This window comes from Salarias fasciatus, chromosome 2 (assembly GCF_902148845.1).
Source record: "Salarias fasciatus chromosome 2, fSalaFa1.1, whole genome shotgun sequence".
In the NCBI taxonomy this organism is placed as follows: Eukaryota; Metazoa; Chordata; class Actinopteri; order Blenniiformes; family Blenniidae; genus Salarias; species Salarias fasciatus.
The window spans coordinates 7,330,057-7,351,970 of record NC_043746.1 but is presented as its reverse complement, the minus strand read 5'-3'; the positions used below and the strand labels follow the sequence as shown (position 1 = coordinate 7,351,970).

General features: G+C 45.7%; 1 protein-coding gene across 7 annotated transcripts in view; it reads left to right on the top strand.

Annotated features, from left to right (window-relative positions):
- tenm2a (teneurin transmembrane protein 2a) overlaps positions 1–21,914 on the top strand; it is a 232,366-nt gene that overhangs the window by 195,649 nt on the left and 14,803 nt on the right. For 4 of the 7 annotated variants that reach the window (XM_030101639.1, XM_030101613.1, XM_030101664.1 and 1 more), the window contains 12 exons: positions 1,513–1,739; positions 2,881–3,076; positions 4,602–4,703; positions 5,227–5,421; positions 7,021–7,221; positions 10,215–10,400; positions 11,473–11,499; positions 16,515–16,661; positions 16,956–17,166; positions 18,891–19,010; positions 20,291–20,552; positions 20,833–21,100. In XM_030101639.1, coding sequence (XP_029957499.1) covers positions 1,513–1,739; positions 2,881–3,076; positions 4,602–4,703; positions 5,227–5,421; positions 7,021–7,221; positions 10,215–10,400; positions 11,473–11,499; positions 16,515–16,661; positions 16,956–17,166; positions 18,891–19,010; positions 20,291–20,552; positions 20,833–21,100 — 2,142 coding nt within the window. The remainder of the gene's footprint in view (positions 1–1,512; positions 1,740–2,880; positions 3,077–4,601; positions 4,704–5,226; positions 5,422–7,020; positions 7,222–10,214; positions 10,401–11,472; positions 11,500–16,514; positions 16,662–16,955; positions 17,167–18,890; positions 19,011–20,290; positions 20,553–20,832; positions 21,101–21,914) is intronic. The other 3 variants (XM_030101622.1, XM_030101630.1, XM_030101647.1) reach the window with 3 other exon arrangements.

Here is a 21,914-nt window from a genome sequence, read left to right as displayed (position 1 = left end):
AGATAAAGCCTGCAGCGGCGAGCATTTTACATGTTAAAAAATTGAAGGGATAAGGATGGCTACACTCTGTGTTATTCCTCCTAGCAACAAATCCCACGAAAGACTAAAATCAACAATAAATAGATCCTAACAAGAATTGTTTGCACAGCCGAAGCCCGATATGACTTGTTCCTCTCTGCTATAGAGCACATTTATGTGCCACATTGTGCACACAGTGATACGTTTCCTCACTATAATGAGGGGCAACAATCATCTATAAATCCATCCTCTGAACTCTCATTATACATAGGAGGGTTGCAGGAGGCGATCCCAGCGAACACTGGGCAACAGGCAGGGTACACACCGAATAGGTCACCAGTGGAGTAGCAGCAGTATACTTTAATTTAAATCAGCTCCGCGGGCCTTATACTAAACCCTGTGCAATGAATACAAATTAGCATGCCATATTTGTATTAATCCACAGCAGTAAGTAGTCCTCAGCAAATCATTATTTACTCTGAAAATAAAGCTCTAATTTTTCCAGCCATTCTTGAAGAGTTGCGCCGCGTCTCGGAACAAATTGGCATCACGCCGCACGTGACGCGCGGCGTGGAAAAGGTCAGAAAGTTTTGAAGGACGTGTTGGCACATTGTCTGCGAATATAGCCGCGCTCCTCCGCTGCATCTCGTCAAAACCCCAAAGCAGTCCAGCAGAATGCTCGGCCCACGAAACAGAATCACAAAGCTGAAATATTTAGATTTTCCTGACGTCGGGCAAGCTGTGCTGTCCGTACGCGCTGTTTAACCACTCCTCTGTGTTGTATGTAGCTGGGTTTTATCGTTTGAGTCGGTAGCGAGGCGAGACTCCCCCTACCCACCACCCCCGTCTCCTTTAAGGCCCCCATGTGGTTTTCTATCTATTCTTCTTTCACTCGCTCGATCTGGCTGTGTAACTCACACCCTGTGTACTATAGGTACGTGTGGGCTGCTGCTCCGCGTCTGTATTCTGTATTAATGAGAGGACTGTTGTGTTGTGTTCCCTCGCTGTCTAGGCCAGATGCTGCTGCTGCTGCTGCTGCTGCTGCTGTTCTTCTCATTGTTACTTTTATTTCTTTCTTTTTTTTTAACACACACACACACACCACCATCTCGCACTCGGTCTTTTTGTGTCTGGGCCTCAGCACACTGCTGTTAGATGACTGACCTGATTGCAGGATGTTGTGTGTTTCTGTGGGCATGCCTGTCTGCCTGGAAATCGCCGCTCCGCAGTTCTATCAGCCCTCTATCATTTCAGCCCAGACAACAAAGTCAACAGTCTTACAGGCTTTGATACAAAGGCAATATTTTGCATCCCACCATCGCGTGTAACAACACTCATTTCGGCATAAACTCTGAACACACAGTTTGCAGAGCTAATGGTCCACAGCCTCCACTATTCGATGGCCGTGCATTTTTATGGCAGATTATTTCCAGTAAACTGTGATGATTAACTATTGACTCTCCCAATCAATGCATGTAATCACAGATTATGCAGTTTCTTTTCCCCTCGCTCCAGGTCCGTGGGCCGGCCGAAACACCAGCATAGACACGGGCAGCATCGAAGTGGGGAGGCGGGTGACCCAGGAAGTCCCTCCGGGGGTGTTCTGGAGGTCCCTGCTCCACCTCAGCCAGCCCCAGTTCCTCAAGTTCAACATTTCTCTCGGCAAGGACGCCCTGTTCGGAGTGTACATTCGTAAGGGGCTGCCTCCCTCTCACGCACAGGTAAAGCACCGGTCCGCTTTAAAAGCTGGAGCCACACGTCGACTTCGTTTCTGCTCATTATGACAACATCTCTGAATAGAAAGCAATTTGTTACGTGATTTAGATAAGCTGCCGATCCCGTTCAGTCTTGAACTTCACAGTGTGTTTTGTCTGGTAACAGAGATTCACTTTTAATCCTCAAACAGTGATCTGATCAAACACAGCACACAGCTTTACCTTCCGGTTTAGTAAATACGGACATAGTTGTCTCTGTAAAAACTCCATTTATCCGGAATAAATCAGATTTTTTTTTTTTTAATATGAGCCCAAAATGTTACAGGATAAGGATTTTTAACTCTGTAATTTAGTATAACAACAAGCTTTATACACTGAAAACACACAAAGCAGACACAGCAAGGCAGTTGTATTGAATGCATACAAGGTTTTATTAGATTCCTTATGAGTCTTTGACCTCCTGTTGGCAGGTAGGCAACCGTACAATGTAGAGGGCTGGTCTGGATTTAACAGCTTTGGGGCTGACGGGGCTCCTCACTGAATTATCATTTTATTCAGAATGAAAGCTTCATAATAAAGAAGCGGTCTCCATATTCATCAAACACAATGGCAAATACATTTAAAAAAAAAAAAAAGCTTGCTGCTTGTTTCATGGGACATGTTCAAATTCATTTGTGATTCATTATTATAGTTGTTTGAAAAAACTCATTTAGACTAAGATTTACACTTAATTAAATTTCACACTAATGTAACTTTTACTGCCTCGTATTAATTAGAAACTCCTCAATTAACAATGGATTCGATTTGTAGGAAGGGATAATTGCATCCAGATAACAGTTTCACAGCCTGACCTGACTCCAGCTGGTGCGGCGGGTGGCTGCCGTGCTCCGGTGGAAACAGCCCAAAGAGAATGACGGCACACAACCAGCATCCTTCATGCTTCTCTTGCAATTTCAAGCCACACTTACTGCCCCCCACCCCCAACCAACCCCCCAAGCCTTTGCTTTAAACTTCCTGTGTGTACAGCGAGGGGGTCGCCTCCCAAAGCCGCAAAAGTACCACCGCAGCACTTCGTAGCTGAATCATAGATTTCATTCTCACATTGTCACTTCCACTGAACTTTCCCTCACACCTTCTTCCCCTGCAGTATGACTATATGGAGCGCCTCGACGGGAAGGAGAAGTGGAGCGTGGTGGAGTCTCCGCGGGAGAGGAGGAGCATCCAGACCGTGGTCCTCAATGAGGCGGTGTTTGTCCAGTACCTGGACGCCGGTGCCTGGCACTTGGCCTTCTACAACGACGGCCGGGAGAGGGAGGCCGTTTCCTTCAGCACAAATGTCATGGGTGAGACAGAGTCAGCGTTTTGCTGCCGCCGCCACGGCGGCTGTGCAGGTCGGGGGAAATTAAATCAAGCGCCGGCTTTCAAAAGGAAATGAAACTTATGCTATCAGTTATGCGCTATTTCGGTCCGTGAAGTTTGGAAGACTTTACACATCGACGATGTGCAAAAAGCACTCGCGAGTAGTGTGTGCACAGTGTTGCCAATAATCATACAACCACAGAAGCATTGTCAAGTAGGAAGAACCGCTCAGAGAGTTAGATTTCAGTCTGCCAAAATGTAGTTGGATTAACCATTTTGCAGTACGCGTGAAAATGAATGATTTTTTTTTTTTTTTTCTTTTTTAATCAGAGCACTCCCGTTATGTGTGTTCATGTATGAAGAGGATGAATCAGCTCCTGAACAGTTACTACACCACAACTTACCCGGATAAAACAGCACTGCTGCTCTGTAAATGCAGGAATTTTAGGAACTTGAAAACAGCAGCCTAAAAAGATTTCACTTGTGCTGCAGCCACAAGTGTGAGAACAAGAGGGGGATGAATAGAAAGAGTCAAGCAGTGTGAAAGAATCCTTCACCATCAATATCGTGGGGTAGAGCTTTCAGCGGCAGGAGTAGTGGAGAGATGAAGAGGCAGAGGCAGCAAGGCCAGAAAGTGAGTAGTGAAAGGAGGGGAGCTGGAGGAAAGACATAATGGTAGGGGCAAAGCCAGAATGGAATCAAGTGGAGTGAAGGATGGGAGGAGGAGGAGGAGGAGGAGGAGGAGGAGGCTGGAGAGGAGAGTGAAAAAGAGGGTGGCATTAGTGTAAGAGGGAGACAAGGGGCTCAGATATTGGGGGAAATGGCTGCGGCCAGAGCGAGAGGGAAGCACTGGAAGGAGAGGCGGCACAGATAGGCCCAGTAACGCTTTGTGTGAGAAAAGTGGAAATTGGAAAAAAAGGCGCGAGAGATGGATAAAGGTCCAAAATGCCTACTTGTGATTAGCATCGACCCCGCTTCTCTCCATGAGCTGGTAAGTGGGTTAAGAGGCACTGAAGAGCGGGTCGAGGGGCTGAAGTCATGCCTTCTCACAGGCAGAAACATGCAGAATGAGCCCGTGTGAGATGTGTGTCACTGTGCCGTCCAGCCACACCTGTATGAAGTATTGATGGGCCAGACAGGAGCGAGGAGTAAACAGCCAAAAACAATGGAAGCAGGACCCGAACGCAGAGACGGAGAGTTTGTGTTTTCTCATAAAGCCTGCAGAGCGTGGCTGGATGGATACCATCTTGAGAAATGGCTGATTTGAAAATGCATTCTCCCCACACTATGAGAAATAAACAGCATCAAGCAGGCGTCGGATCCTGGAGGACGGTGTTTGCGTTTGATGTGCGTGTGACTGTGTGACTCGCAGCGCCTTGACTCAATTTGTAGTATCTTAAAGAATGAACGGTGCCAATGATTTAATGGAATGCTTTGATGCTTGCCATCAAACTCTCTCACCCCTCCCCTCGTTTTCCCTCTCTCTGTCTCACTTCATCTTCTTCACAGATTCAGTGCAAGAGTGCCCGCGCAATTGCCATGGAAACGGAGAGTGTAATTCTGGTGTGTGCCACTGCTTCCCAGGATTCCATGGCATGGACTGCTCCAAAGGTATTAGCTGTTTACAAATGTGTTTCATCCACCGGAAGGAGAGAGAAAGAGGGGGGGGAAAGCAAAAAAGGAGGGGGAAAAAAAGCAATTTGGTCGTTTTCCGCCGTCTAATTAGATGAGCGGACACATTTCGGCTGCATGCAGAGAGTAGAGAGGATTAACAGTGGCAAGATGGCGCATGGCCTAAGGTGGAGCCGAGACAAGATGACTGATGATGAATGGCAGCTCCCCCAGCTAACGACTCCCTGGCTCTGTGCTCACCTGGGATAGACAGCTTTGATGAATAGTTTAGTTACCTCTGCCTGTAATTACTCTTCATGTCACTGGCACTCTCCAGCCCCTTAACCACTCTATTCACCCTCCTGCTCAGGGAGGGCGGCTGCGTGTGGGTGGGCAGCGTGGCTCTTCACAGTTTTAAGAATTTCTAAAATGCCTGCTTATTGTTGTTGTTTTTATTTTTTCCGTTCTAATGCACATGGTTTATTGTTTCTCTCTTTTCTGCGCCCCCCCCCTCCCCCTGCAGCGGCCTGCCCTGTGCTGTGCAGCGGCAACGGGCAATACGACAAGGGCTCTTGTGTGTGCTACAGCGGCTGGAAGGGGCCCGAGTGCGACGTCCCCGTCACGCAGTGCATAGACCCCCTCTGCAGCGGCCACGGCACTTGCACAGATGGAAACTGCGTGTGCTCCATCGGATACAAAGGCCAGAACTGTGCCGAGGGTGAGAGCACGACGCGTTCAGGGATCAGGGATGTGTGGTTGTTTATTGTGCGTCAGCCGTTTTTCTGTGTTTCTGTGTGGTTGTTTGGAAAGGGCGCTTCAAGCAAGACAAACACATTTCACGCATTCCCTAACACACACACACACACACACCCTTGCAACTCCAGTCAAGACAGCTCACCATGGTCTAATCTCCCTCTGAGCAAGTGTCCGTTCCCGCCATATATATATCTATACAGATGAAGTATGATACCGCAGCCAAACACATCAGAGATTTTATTAAGGGTTGAAATCGCTTCTATTGATCCTTGTTAAGAAGGATCAGCACACCACATTCTCAGTCATCAGAAAGTAGGAGAGAAAAGGAGAGTGGGATAAAAGATGGGTAAGAGGGCGGGGGGAGCCAGGGTGGCAGGAGGTGAATATGTATGAAGAAGGAGAGAATTGGAGAAGAAGAAAGAAAAGAGTGAGGAGCATGCCAAGGGTGAAGATGAAGAGAGTGAACAAAAGACAAAGGGAAGAAAGCAGTGGAGTGACAGAAGGAGTCAAAACACAGGGCCTGAGAACAAGGTCAGCATTTTCCACTACTACGCCTCCTTTTTCTCTTTTTTTTTTTTCCTCCTCCACATCTCCTTCTCATCCAATTTTTTTCTTCCCTTCTCCTCTGGTCTCAAATCTGATATTCATCACAGCAGAGTCCCTCAAACAATTTACCTGAAGTGCCAGCGACATGAAAATCGATAACTGTGATCCACCATTTCTGCCAGGCAAACAGAAATGGAGGGTCGAGGTTATGTGTGAGCGTGCGCTTGTATTAATGTGTGTGTGTGTGTGTGTGTGTGTGTGTGTGTGTGTGTGTGTGTGTGTGTGTGTGTGTGTGTTTGTGTGTGTGTGTGTGTGCATGGAGGGGTTCGGTGGGGTCAATCACGCTTGAGTAGGAGGGGAGAGGGGGGCGGTGTCATGCGCAGGAGGACAAGGCGAGAGAAAGTGTGAGTGACCAGGACGGAGCAATGAGATGAGGCCCGGTGGAGGGGGGAGTGGGGTGGGGGATGGGGGGGGAGGGGTGGGTGGGCGCGATGCCGGGAGGAGGTAATTTGTCAAATTGGTTTTCACTCACTGCGCGGACTCCGAGCTGCCTGTCAACCTGGCAGACTGACAGTGTCAGATTCTCTCTGATGCATTGGCACATGTGCCGGTGCACATAAATGCACACACACACACACACACACACACACACACACACACACACACACACCAAATAACATGACGGGGAAGCTCGCTGCTCTCGCAGAGTCAAACACTTCCTCTGCTAAGGCCCAATTATACTTAGTTATTCATTATTGTGTGCTTTAATTGCTTTAGTAATATGTCTGGTTGTCTGGTGATGTTTTCTCTCTCTCTCTCTCTCTCTCTCTCTCTTTCATTTCATTATCTTCAGCATACACAAAGAAAAAAAAAATATGTCAGCCCTGTTTGTTTCTTAGAGAATAGCTAATTTGTTCCTGCCATCAGCTCTGATGTGATATTTTATGGCTTGTGTTTTTTCCTCCTCCTCTGTTTGTTTCTTCCTCGACGTCGACGTATCGCTGACTTAATGCAGTGGATTGCCTGGATCCCACGTGCTCCAACAATGGCATCTGCGTGAACGGCGAGTGCCACTGCAAGCCGGGATGGGGGGGCCTGCACTGCGAGCTGCCCAGGGCTCAGTGCCCAGACCAGTGCCACGGCCACGGGGCCTTCATACCAGACACCGGCCTGTGCAGCTGTGACCCCAACTGGATGGGACCCGACTGCTCCATGGGTAACTAACACTGCGCAGAATCATTTAGGCCGCAGCAGCGGACCCTGTGGCGTGAAGGTATTGTTTGTGATGTTGAAGTTAAGGGAAAATTGTGAGCGGCCAAACATATTGTGCTCTCCCAGGGTACGCGGCTAATTAGCCTGTTTCATACTGTTCTGGTTTTCTGCACCAGAATGAAAAGCAAAACCACCAACAAAAAAAAAAAAAAAAAAACATTACAGCATGCTCACAAACGCGGTGCAGCAACTGTTGTTTTAGCTCGGCCAAATTGGAACATGCAGGGATAATATGTGGCAAGTTTTTACTGTCAAAACTATATAAAGTCATCTCTCTCAGAAGGCTTCCAGCAACAGTATGTTTACGACAGATTTTTATGATTATCTGGGTAGCGATCGGAATTCAAAACAAGTCAGACCAGATGAGGCACTTGTGTTTAATCAGCAGTTTTCATTGGATTTTACATAACAGACGCAACATGTAATGAATAAAGCATAAGAAAAATTTGGCCAAAATCATACATGGAAAAAAAGTAAGATCACAGCACAAAATCATAAGCTGTAACACAAAAACTTAAGCCACAAAACAAATGCAGGAGTCTCAATATTAATGCAAAAAGTTGTTGTTGATGAAGAAGCTTAGGAACAATGGTGACTGCTTGTACTGTGGCTTTCCTTTTCCTTGTTGCAGCTCATGCGTTTGCACTGCTGTTGTTTTCACCGTAGTGACTTTCACACTCGAGCCCACCAATCAAAAGCAACTTTTAAACTTCCACTCCGAGGGATCTCAGGTCCATACACTGTCGGCTTGCAGCAGGGGAAAAAAGGGCCAAATTAAAGCATTCATACCTTGAATGTCAGTGTCGTCAATCAAAAACAAACCGGGAACGAAAACTTTTGTGGGTTTTATAACTATCAGATTGACCCTATATCGTTCTTGAAACTTGAAAAGATGGAGAAATGCCAGTTCTCTCTTAAAGTGCCTGAGTGCATGAAGGTTAGAGGTGTGTGTGTGGATGCATTGCAGACGGTGACGCATTCAAGTTTACTAAAGATAGGATGGAAGGGCGTCTGCAGTCATTTCCTGAGCATGGTGCTAATAACCCTCCTGCACCCCAGGACAGAGTCAGAGAGATGACAGATAATTCTTGTAAAAGTTGCCGAGTTCACGTTTAAATGCCTTTTATAATTAAATACTGAACTTGCGCAGCTTTCCGTTTCAATAAAATAAAGCCGTTAAGCTTCCTCGGCAGGAGAGGCAGTAACCTCCATCGCGCCAGCCTGAGAGCGCTTCCCGTCTCCGGAGCGCAAACCGAGCACCAGCATTTGTTTCCAGAGAAGCAAAGCTTAACTTCTACAAAGACAACATTGTTCCACTCTGCAGGATCCCTCAGCAAGTGCGTATCAAAACGTCTGTACATACTACCATCCCCGCACACCGGGGGTCCTGCAGCACACCACCGCTATTGTCACATCTCACCACATGCACCGTCGCCGCCTGCAACGTCCCCGGCTTTCCAGACAGCGACTGCAACTGGAGGATGGGGAAATAAACCCGGGCGTCACAAAACTATAATCACTGATTTTAATTAAAGGTGCATGATGGAGGATTGTGATTTGCGTAATGTGGATTTGATTGCTTTGCAGCTTAATGTACTGTCTTTTTGTGCTTGCCGAGGTAATTTGAAGTTGTCTGTCATTTCCACAAAACATAAATCAAACATGGGACGTTTTCTTTTTAACCTAAAAATTGTGATTTAAAGCAAATGTTTAGCCTTACTTATGACGCCAACAATTACAGCACCCACCTGCAGACGCTTTTGAAATAAATAAAAAAACTTTTCGGACTTCATCAAATGGCCTGCTCTTGGGCTGGACTCGCTGCTGCACTGAGTCCTGGTGAAAATCAAGAGTTGTTTGAAATCTGCACCACCTGCAGGTCATTTTGTGAGTAATAACCTATTTCAAATTATTTGGAGATATTTTTTTAATCCCTTCCATGGCTCACAGGCATCCACAACCTATCTGTTTAAAGGCCTCCAGAGAGCTCCTTCCATCTTGGTGTGATGGCAGCACACAGTTTAGCATGCAGAGGAAACAGCAGAGCCCGATTTTCAGGGTTCTTTAATCAGACAGTCACTACAAAACCAGGGATAAAGTCGTTTACTGTTGTTTCCAAGTGATGCAGCTGGAAACAGAAAGTTACAAGTAGAGAAAATCCCAACTTCCCAGTTGAGACATGACAACACGTGGGGCGCCCCTCCTGAGGGGGTCGGACTTTTACCAGCATAGTATAGAAAGCTCTACCGGACTTCAAATTGTTACAGGAAAGAAAAGACTTGTGCTTTTAATTCCCTTTGTATTTCAAAATCTATTACTAATTCTAATCTTATAATGTGAGGAAAGATTAGGAAATGCAGCAGTAAATTACTTCTTGATGTAAAACTAAGCAAGCAGGTGAGTTCTTGGGGGGGGGCACAGTGTGGTTCAAGCCTTGTAAAGGGGGGCTCATCCTTCCATATCTTGCGAACCGCTGAGTAAAAACAATGTTGTGGCCACCATATAAGCTCACACTCAAATAAAATGACCTTATAAATTCAGCCTCACCCACAGACAACTCCTCCACACATGCAGTCATAATGATAACTGTGCAGACCGGGCTAATGAAGGGTGGCCGTATTTATTTTTATACTGGGATGAAGTTGGTTTATTGAAACCAATGCATCACCTACAAATGCTAACTTTCTCTCCGGCATATAATATCAGGCAACTTTTCAGAAACTTTCCTACATCCCAGTTAGTGATGAACACACCCGTACTTCTGCTTTGATAATCTGAAGATTGATAAATGTAATTCCTTGAAATGAACTTTCTTATACGCACAGCTGTAAAGGAGTCACAGTAAACCATACATTAGGTAATAAATAAGTAAAACTGACTCACACTTTCACCTCCAAACAAATCATTTGTGACACAGATCTCTCTGGTCTCTTCCAGAGGTGTGCTCGGTGGACTGTGGCACGCACGGAGTTTGCATGGGCGGAGCCTGCCGCTGCGAGGAAGGCTGGACCGGCGCGGGCTGCGACCAGCGCGTGTGCAACCCGCTCTGCATCAAACACGGCACCTGCAAGGATGGGAAGTGCCAGTGTCACCAGGGGTGGAACGGAGAGCACTGCACCATCGGTGAGTGTGTGTGTGTGTGTGTGTGTGTGTGTGTGTGTGTGTCTGTGTGCATCGTGTGTGTGTGTGCGTTTGACGTCAAGGAGGCGTGTTTGATTTGTGTCTGTGTGTCAACACGTGGGTGTGCACAGAAACACCAGCACCCAGTCAGACTAAACTGGCAGCATTTACTTTTTTTTTTTTTTTTTTTTAGAGGGATGTGGAAAAGGAGAGGCGGAGGGGAAAAAGGGAGGCCATGGGGAATTGAAGGAGGGGGCTGACGTAGAAGGTGGGAGAACACAGGAAAGAGGAAGCAAACTTCTTAGAAGTGGGAGTGGGAGGATTACAAAAGAGCAGGGTTTAGCTGTTTTTAGGCTGCCTCTCAACTGCATACCCCAGGAGTCTTAGTTTTTCATGGCCTTTGAAACACCAAAGTTCTGTGATGAAAGGCAAAACTCTTCACCTCACTGTGATCAAAAAATAACTCTCACTTTGTTTATGTGTGTGTGTGTGCGTGCGCGCGTGTATGTATGTGTGTGTGTGCGTGCGTGCGTGCGTGTGTGTGTGAATGAGTGTTTTTTGTCAGTCAATCACTGTCTCATATTGACATCACTGTCACTGTGGATGGATGAGTGCCAGATCCCTTTGATTCACCGGCAGTGCTTTGAGACACAAAGTCTCATTTCCTTGTCACCAGAAGCACTGTGATTGCAATCTGATACACAAACACCAAAACAGACACACATCATCACATATATACACCTACACACACACACACACACACACACACACACACACACCAGCACATACATATGCACAGGGGAATAGCAGTTTATGATCTCCCTATTTCCCCCATCAGAAAGTAGGGCAGCTTTGACTGCAACATCAGCCCAAGATGAAAGAGTTGTCAGGCCTCAGCTTGGCGCAAAGCACACTTCACTAGCACCAGACACTCAGTGTTAGCTTATCTCAGCTTGCCTGTTATTCATTTCAGCTCTGCATGATGTTGCTTGCATTTAAAAAAAAAAAAAAAAAAAAGTAAAATAAAAAGAACTCTCCCCATCTCTTACCTTTTGCACATTTTCTCCCACTGCAGACCATGGGAGCATGGTTGACAAAGCAGGTACCGTATCTGACTCTAGTGTTTTGTTTTCCTAGCCTGTGGTGGTAGAAGCTAGCTGCTGCATTTGTGGGTTTTGGCCTGGCTTGGCTCTGTAGACTCTGTGGTGCTATCTGTCCGTAGACTAGGGCGCCAGCCTCAATGATGACTCCCTCCACGCCGTGCACTCCCATTTACAGCAGTGCACTGCAGCGGGGGCTAGCTGTCATTGAGCCTCCATGTGTCGTGGGGTACTGTAGAGCCCAGTGTGGTACCAGCGGTGTTGAGGGGCTGTGCTGTGGATGTGTGGTGTGTGTGCATGCGTGTGTGCGTGTTTCCCCTCGATATTTTCCACCGTGGGACCAGAAAAGCACAAACACATTCCAGTCATGTCCTGCGTAAACACGGCTGCTTCACACGAGGAGAAAATAATGAAAGTTGTAAAGAACTTTTTGAGGTAATTGGTGAATTTCATAGGCCACTGATGCAAAGCCTTAATGTGGTGTCAAAAAATACAGAGCTGTTAAGTGTGTGTGCGTGTGTGTGTGTGTGTGCGTGTGTGTGTGTGTGTGTGTGTGTGTGTGTGTGTGTGTGTGTGTGTGTGTGTGTGTGTGTGTGTGTTTACATTTGGATATTTGTGGCAATGGCTACGGCCATGGTTGAGTGGCTGATGAAGTTGTTCTCTGTGTGTACATGTATGTGTGTGAGTGCGTGTGTGTGTGTGTGTGTGTGTGTGTGTGTGTGTGTTGGACTTTGCGTGCGTGACTTAACGAGTCACAGTTCCAGATTTTCTTTCTTTTCACTAAATTCATCCCTCCCTTCCTGCACGAGCCAAGAAATGGAATGGAGTCTAGTGAGATCACGCAGAGATAAACAGAGTAACAGCGAAGGTTAAGACATCGTTGCAAACAAGGGGACGGGCGCAGGTCCGGGGTGAGTTGTCTCACACGCACAACAAGAATGCTTAATAGATAGCCCTGCAGCTGAACCTCTGTCAGGTTGCACGGAGCGGCACAGATTGCCTGACAGTACGGGTCCCCGGAGCACCGTTCAGAGTGTCCTCTCACCCTCTGCGCTTAATGGAATAGCTCTCATTGTTTTATGAAGAGCCAGGCCGGAGAAAAAAGGTAAATTGCAGGGTTAAAGAGAGAGTAAGAGACAGAGAGGGGGCAGAAGGGAAAAAAAGAAAGAGAGAGAGAGAGAGAGAGAACAGATGGAGCCAACGAAAGCAGAGGGTCAGGTCAAAGAACAATGTGGGAGAAAGCAATCAATGTAATTTCCAAGGAAGCTTGTTAAGGAAAAGAGGAGGGAGATGATTGGTCGCTTATTTGAGGAAGTGCACTGTGATCTGGTTCATCTATAAGCAGAGGATTTATGATCACGACCTTTACTTTATGACCTTTAGAGGAGACAGGACTGAATATAGGAGGAACTGGGAAAATGGTGAACTTTCAGCACGATATCTTAACTCACTTTCTCCTATATGCGTCATTCTCAGTCTTGTCTCTTTCTCTATTTTTTGCCCGTCTCACACCTTCCCTCGCCGTCTCTTTGCCTTCATCCTTGGAGCCTTACCCATTATCTATCGAGTCATATACCCTGCCATCCACACCCAGAGACACAGCATACCACCCAGGAGTGTGTGTGCTGACCCATAACCCAAGGCAATTTCTTCTCCTTTTTAAGGGGATTTCATCAGAGTCCAACTACATTACTGGGGAGGGTGGACTTAATAGTTTCTGAAATCCCACTTTATTCTAGTTAGTATGAGGGGGTATCGACTGGGCCCTGGCATTAAAGAGAGAGGAGCCTCGTGCCGGCCTGCCCAGGCAAGCCAATCAATGCCCGCTATGGATTGTCCTGTCCGGGTGCTTCATAAGTATTTGGCTGCTTTAAATGGCAACTCCATTTAACAGGCAATCACTGCTAACTGCCTTTGTTCCCTGAGCTCAATACTTGGGGACAATCTATTCCAGCTTGACTGTTAATACAGCATTATGAGCAGTCCCCTGATGCAGAAAATGGTAATAATTAAAGATAAAACCTTTGATTTGATTCCTCTTGTTGAGCTGAAAAACGTTGTTAAGCTTCTCTGCCTCTACCCACGCTCCCCCCGAAATAAAGATGGCGCACCCCCTCTCTCTTTAAGTCCTTTGTTGACTTTTCCCTCATCGCCCGGTGGTCGAGGCACATGATAAAATGCCAATCGGGGTGAAATGCCTGTTAATTTAGCTGCTGCCACGGTTTAGATTGCACTATCTGTATTCATAATGCATGGCTTTATTGATGCAGCGATTTGTTAGAGGGCAAAATCCTACAGTGCAACTTGAGTGAAAATATGCTCATTAATCTACTGAGCAGGACTCAGTGAAAAGCATTTCATATTCATAATCTCTTCCTGGGTTATTTTGTCCTTCCTCGCTCGGTGTCGCCACGCCGCTACTGAGTGAGAAATGTCAGGTCGTATCTCCAGGGTGCGTCACGCTGGCTGTGTGTGTGTGTGTGAGAGTGTGAGTGTGTGTGTCCGTGCGAGCGAGTGGTGTGTGACTGCCTCCCTTGCATGCACGTATTGTTTTATCAGTCAACCCCTGTCTCTGCCTCCATCTCCCGTGGGTAGACTTAAGAGTGTCGCATCCCGCACCCTCATTTATTGAAGAGGAAATCGCTGTGACAAGTTTGTTTGGGGCTCCTTGTGCTGCTGGAGAAAAACATTGTCATTGTGTGTCATCATGCCGTCCCCCCCCCCCCACTCCCTCCCCCCCTTCTCTTTGATAGATTATAATGTGACAAACACACAATCTTGCGTTAAAGTTGGAGAGGTGCGATTTAGAGGAATACGGGAAATGGTAAGACAGGCCAGGAGCTCATAATGAAACAAGGCCGTGATGAAAAGCGTGTCTTTGTCGAGACGGACAATCCATCATGTGTAGTGATATTATCTGCACAGGTGCTTCACAGTCATATAAATAAATAAAAATTGCTGGGTTTTTAAAAGCCGATAATGTTATAACTGCCAATAACATGATCATTTTGGCCGTTCTGAATGTTTTTTCTTAATTAAACTGTGCACAAAAAAACTTTATTTCTTGGGAATGCTGCCCTTTGTATGTAGTAAATGCAGCCCTTTTATCCACATTATTGACTGCAGTTATTACATTTTCAAAGGATATTTTAACTTATCACAATAATAGAGAAAAGCTAATATGACAATACATCAAATATTTTATGACTATTGGACAGTTATGAGCTTTATTACATTAAAAAAGGCCAAAATTATGAACTTATTGCCAGGTATGACGTTATTGGTCATTATTACATTACTGGTTGGAATGCGGTTTCCACAAATGAAACATTACCAGGGACAATATTTAATATTTTCCAGGAAAGCCGGGGTCCCCAGCTCCCATGTCTCACATGTCTTCCACCTCCCTCTTTATGATAGAAATCCTCAATTAGACGACTTAAATGTCAGAGTTCACGTCTTCCAAAGCAAAGCCATTTATTTCTGGGAGTTTTTCACAAATTGCTTCTAATACAAGGGTTAATCTTACAAAATAAATTGCTCTTCTGGTGAAATCTTGCCAGGAATTAAATGAGAAAACTGATACTGTCTTATATCTGTCTTTTCAAAGTGAAGCTGTAACCGGCAGCCTGTTAGCTCGGATTAGCATAAAGACGAGGAGCGGGAGGGGGGGAAGGAGCCCGTCTGGCTCCGTCCAAAGTGTAACACCAGCAAGTTTGTGTCTGGTGGGAGGTGGTTGGGGGGGGGTATACATGGGACTTTTTCTTAGCCAAGCACAATAGCTTCCTGGTGTCTCTGCTGGTTCTCTGGCACCCGAGCTGTGAAGAGACTCCAGGAAGTCACTGCCGCCAGTCAAGAATTAGTCTCAAACATATCAGCTTGTTAAACCCAAAAAACATCGGAGTTTCGGTTCTCCTAAGTAAACAAGATGCAAATTGTTCAATACTGTGTTTTAAAGGCGCTGCTGATGCATCAGGAATGAGTCTCCGCTCCTCAAGTCTTTAAGTGAAGATAACTGACTCCAAATCCAAATATAAGGCTTGATCAACCCTCCTCTGCAAAAAAAAAAAAAGTACTTTAAACTTTCTTTAGTAATACTAGCAATCAAAAGTTACCAGATAATGGCCCTATAAAAAAAATGTTCCTGTCGTCTATAATTGCAAATTCCCTTATCCAGTCTTTGCCTTTAAGTCACTGTGGAGTTGAGGGTGCCCTTGCTATGCTAGTTACAGAACTTGCCTGGCTCCCGGGCCTCAGATTCTGGTAGGGTTTTTTTTTTGCATAAGCTAAAGGGAAGGTTTATTAGTTCATAGACTGCGACCACACACACACACACACACACACACACACACACACACACACACACACACACACACACACACAGTCAGACATAATCTCATTCTCTCATGAGAAAGCATTACTCTCAGGCCATCAGAATCCCATTACCTACACTGAATCATAAGTGAGAGAGGGAGAGAGAGAGAGAGAGAGAGAGAGAGAGAGAGAGAGAGAGAGAGAGAGAGAGAGGGAGAGAGTGATGATCAGGTGGAGCTCTATCCAGCAGGTGAATAAAGTGATCTATCCACCCTGTACACACTCACTCTCACACACACACACATGCACACACACACACACACACACACACACACACACACACAAACACACACACTCATGTTTGCAGCCATCCCTCAGGTGCTGGGGCACAAAGATGGAAAGGTGTGCGTGCAAACCGACCTGCTGATTTAAATTGATTCTTGAACAATCAACACTGACAGTATGCTACCAGCAGGTGGTTATTAACCTGAGTGAGACTCATTGATCTATCATGACCACATGAGCATGTTGGTGTGAGAGCGAGAGTGTGTGTGTGTGTTTGTGTTTATCTTACTGTCAGTAATGATATAAACAAACACCATTTCTATCCCTTTTTTCCTTCTTCTGTTTTTTTCCCTCCGCCCTTCCTCCTCACCTCCCGCTCCCCCCCCTCCCTTACCCCCCTCCTGTCGTCTTCACGCAGATGGCTGCCCTAACTTGTGTAACGGGAACGGCCAGTGCACCATGGGCCAGCAGAGTTGGCATTGTGAATGTCAGACGGGCTGGAGGGGACCCGGCTGCAGTGTTGCAATGGAGACCTCCTGTGCTGACAACAAGGACAACGAAGGAGGTGAATTTACTGCGAGGCTCTGGAAACCTTAGAGTGAAGCTGTTGCATAATGCAGCTTTTACTTCTGAGTACCTTCTGCAAAAAGAAAAAAAAAGATATAGAAGGACAGAGAAATGAATTAAACAAGAAATAGAATAGATACAGGTCTCCTGAGAGGAGAGTGCAAAATTAAACTTTCCTCTTTGAAAGATTATCAAAATATTAAATCAAGCATGGAAGAAGTCGGGGCAATTTTTTTTTCCCTCACTGTTCTTACACCAGAACCTCATCACTGGTATCTCTCGCCTCTATCAGATGGACTCACAGACTGCATGGATCCCGACTGCTGCATTCAGAGCCCCTGTCAGAACAGCCCCCTGTGCAGGGGCTCCCGGGACCCCCTGCAGGTCATCCAGCAGAGCCCCACGTCCCAGCCCCGGGTCCGCTCCTTCTACGACCGCGTCAAGATGCTGGTGGGACGCGACAGCACCCACATCATTCCTGGGGAAAACCCCTTCAACTCCAGGTAAGGCAGGAAAAGGCGCTTAAAATCTATCAGATTAGGATTGACAAGCTGAGTGAACCACACAGAAATTAAACATCTGAGCCGAAGGTTGCGATATTAACATTAATCTGTTGTCTTATTCTTGTGCTTCAGTTTCAGATAAAAGTGGCGTAAAGATAAAACACACTCCACTGAACAATCTTGTTTTATTCCAGTCTGTTGTATTTCTCGCAAATCTTCTTTACTACTAGATTGAATGCGTTTATTATTATGACTTTATGTTTGACAAATAGTCAAAAATGTGGCCATTTTTCAATATCTGGCAGGAATTCAATACCACTGTTATTGATGGTCCTCAGAAGCTGGTGTTATGAATGTTTGACACACTGGTGAATCTTGTCTCTGATTGGATGGTGATCCTGAAGGAGGGCTCGAGGGCCACTGCAATGAATAATATATGGATACCACGCTCTGTTTCTCTGCTTCCTCAGTCTGGGAGTTATATTATTGAGAAGTATGCATACTGAATAACCCTGTCAGTGGTGATTTGATGCGTACATCTTCACCCTCATTGTAGCAATTCAGAGAAGGTCATACTAAGAAAACATTATGGAAGACAGATTTCAGGAACCCAACACAGCATTGTATTATATATTAGCCACCTGAAAGCTGATAAGTACTAGTCTGAATCTTTCCATACAAAATAATGGTTTTGATTATTAATTGGAAATTACCCTGATATGTGTTATTTTTGCACTATATTTTCACAAATTTCTCTGAGAACTACACAGATTTGAAACATCTAAGCTAAAGGTTGCAGTATTAAAAAGGTGAATCATTGCATGACCTCTACTATATCAAAATCGCACGATCATATCGTTTCACGACTGGATTTAACATGATGAATTCATGAGTAATGAGTTCACAGCTGACTGACGGATGGATCAGCCTTTTTCCGGGAAGAAGAAAAACAGCTTTTCGCTGTAGATTCTCTTGACGTATAGACTTATTTCCGTGCATTTGACACAATCTAGAAGATGGTAATTAATGCAGGATAAGAGCATCCTTCATTTATGGATGGAGTAGAAAAATGTCATGAAAAGAAAATGATCGCACATGCCTGTGGCTGGTAACCACTTTGATGCTTTTAGAAGATTTGACATTTAAGCGAGGAAACGGGTGGCATGGAAAATATCCTATCTTTAGATTCAGCAACACAAATATCAAAAAGACTTGGGAATGGTCCGCAAAGCTCGCCAAGACCTTAACAAATCCCAGCGCCGCAGACAGGCACGCCAAGATCCCCTGCAGATTCAGGCGAGCTGTGAAGCGCTGTCCAGGGTGCTGATTTTTGTCTGCATATATTTACACATGCCGACATCAGATGTTTCAAAGGAAATAACTCATCAAAGTGATGTTACCCTGAAAAATTTAAATGTTATTCTATGTGCATCAATTCTCTAGGTTGCAAGCGGCCCAACATCCAACCATACACGAGCATTCACACGTAGGGAGCCATGCTGTCACGGTTTGTTTACATGATTGACGTGAGCTCATCTCGATGGTGGGGGTTGCTGATTGTTTCTAATTAATGAGTGGTGGAGGACCACAGACATAAACGAATGGGCAAATTGGATGATTGAAAGATGAAGAGATTAATCAAATCAGATGATGGATGGGTGGGAAGACAGGCTTGATAGATTGGCTTTTCGCTCGCTCACTCTGTCTCTTCTGTCTTCTTCCAGCTTGGCATCTCTAATCCGGGGTCAGGTGTTGACTACAGATGGAACCCCTCTGGTGGGGGTGAACGTGTCTTTTGTCAACTATCCACACTACGGATACACGCTGACACGGCAGGACGGAATGTATGTACAACAGCTACCCAGCATTCCTTGCTGAAACTTGGAATCTACCTCACCACACAGGTTATTTAGATTAGATTAGAATAGATTAGATTAGATTAGATTAGATTAGATTAGATTAGATTAGATTAGATTAGATTGGATAGGATTAGATTAGACAGAAGGGTCTTTAGAAATTCTAGGCTGTTGAGCAAGATTTCCAGTAAATGAGTTGACTCCATAGAGTCAACTCATTTAACAAGAACAGCATGACTCTGGCTTGTAAAAGTGATTTTTTTTTTTTTTTTTTTTTTTTTTTAAGAAGAAATTTGTCAAAACTGTATGCAAATTGCAGAAACTTAAATGAAATTGAATGATTTCAACACTGAGGATTTTTTTTTTATTGTCTTCATTAAATAACCTTCTTTATGATTTTTTTTTTCACAGAAATTAACAGTTTACATCTTGTTGGGTTGGGGAATCAATTTATTTGATGGGCACTTTAAAAACACATTTAATTAACTTATCTCACACAGCTTTCTACTTCCTCTGCAGCAATTCCAGTTTGGCAACTTTGATTTGACTCTTCTGTCCAATTTCCTCCCCACAAGTTCTATTGGATTTAAGTCAGACTGACATCCCTAACATGCTGCTTGAAAGTTTGATTCACTGGATCTGCAGACTGACCTCTACTCATTAAACATGCAGTTTCTGTGTCTCCTGTCTCTGTTCTTCTGCCGGTCTTCTGCTCTTATCGAGCCTTTTTTTTTTTTTTTTTTTTTTGCAGCATCCTCTCACAGAAATGTCTGAGTTTTGAGTAACATTTAATTGACTTTGCATTTCAGAGGCAGTTAGCGGTGTGTGGTGTCCCTGTCTGGCCTTGTTGTGTCTTATCGAGTGCTATTTTCTTTCCACTTGCTGGATGCTCTTGTCCACAGCGTTTCCAGACAAATGACAGTTATATATGTAACCTTTACCTCTTCTGATCATTAACCCACTGCTGCTAACAATGATTTGGTGACAAAAGGTTAAAAGATAACACAATCACTTTTTCTCTAAGGAAAGTGCTCTAACGTCGTATTTATCTTTCAGACTGAACTTTTGTCTAGACATGCCTTCTAGAGCTTGTTGTTGTTATCTTGCAAGTATGCTTGCACTTTAATAAACAATGCCGAAGTTTTTGTTCCAGGTGTTCTGTTGTTGTATTAGTCCTGAAGCAGAAGAAGTGTATAAGTAACTGATCATCCGCCACAGCACTCGCCATCTGTACCTCATTCCCATCCTCTTCTCACGAACTTCTCCAGGTTTGACCTGATAGCTAATGGCGGGGCGTCGCTGACTCTGCGGTTCGAGCGTGCCCCCTTCCTGAGCCAGGAGCGCACCGTGTGGCTGCCCTGGAGCCAGTTTTATGCTATGGACACTCTGGTGCTTAAGACAGAAGAGAACACGATCCCAGGCTGTGACCTGAGCGGCTTCGTCAGGCCTGACCCTCTTGTGATTGCATCCCCTCTCTCCTCCTTCTTCAGCTCCAAACCAGGGGAGAAACCCATCATACCGGAGACACAGGTGCAGTACCACTGACCTCTGGCAGCCGGCTAATCTTCTTTCTGGTTCCCTCGCTCTCTTCCCACTCTCCTATATGCCTATCTTTTGTCGTTCTCCTCCTCCTTCCGCTCCCATAGTCCCTCCTCCCATTTTCTCCCCTCTTTCCTATTTCTTTATTTCGGCCATTGTTTTTTCACCATTTCTTGTCCTTCAGCCATCAGTGGAAGCGTGACCCCCATTACACCCTCTCCCTCTAATCCCCCTAATCCCTTTCTCCTGTCATCCTCTCTTTGTCTTCCAGGTGCTGCATGAGCAGATCGAGGTGCCCGGCTCAAGTTTAAAGCTGTGCTACCTAAGCTCAAGGACCCAGGGCTACCGGTCCCTGCTCAAGGTCACCATGACCCCGGCCGTGGTGTCCATGGGCCTGCTGAAGGTTCACCTGATGGTAGCGGTGGAGGGCCACCTCTTCCAGAAGTGGTTCCACGCCTCCCCCAACTTGGCGTACACCTACATCTGGGATAAGACGGACGCGTACGGGCAGAGGGTGTACGGCCTGTCCGAAGCTGTTGGTGAGTGCGGGCGGTGGATGGGGGAGAAGCTGCGGCGGCGGGCGTAGAACATTTTTCTCCCAGCTTTGCTCTCACAGAATAGATCGGACACTTTACCACGAAGGCAGCACAGGCTATGACAGAGGGAGAGAGGCTAATTAGGGAGCCTGAAGGAGAGATAATACACCAGAAACCCAGCTTGGATCCACTTCACAGTATGGCCACAGTAAAGTGCTTTTTTTTTTTTTTTTTTTCTTCATATGTCTATTTTTCACTGAAGCTGCGTTGGGTTCAGTCAGCCAGCCGTAGCTGTGGTGAAGGGTTATTAGCCATCAGGGTGAGTTAGCAGTTAACTACTGGAGCAGCAAGCAGGAGTCCAGGGGAGCCTCAGTGCTATTACACTCCGCTGTCACAGTCGCTCACAGATGCTGTCAGCCAAACAGCGCTGTCAGGCCACAGATGCAGTGGACATCTGGGGCTTGAGTGCAGGCTCAAATCATGAGGGGCATCCTGTTTGGAAAATTGCATTCACTCAACAGATCCCTGAAAGTCCCCCCGCCCCCCACACACACAAACCAGAGTCATCACAATTTAACATTTTCCGGAGAATATAGCTGTGTATATGGTTTATGTGGAGGTTATATTTTGCTAACCGTACAGCCACAGACAGGTATAGTGCGTTGCAGTTTGTAGTGAAGCTGAAAATGTGCTGGCAGCAGCACTCTCGCTGTGACTCAAGTGGGAGATGATGTGTTAACACGCTTTTTCGTTTAACAAGTAGGAACACAACACAACACATGCGGGCATCCTGTACAATAAATTCAAGCACATACAC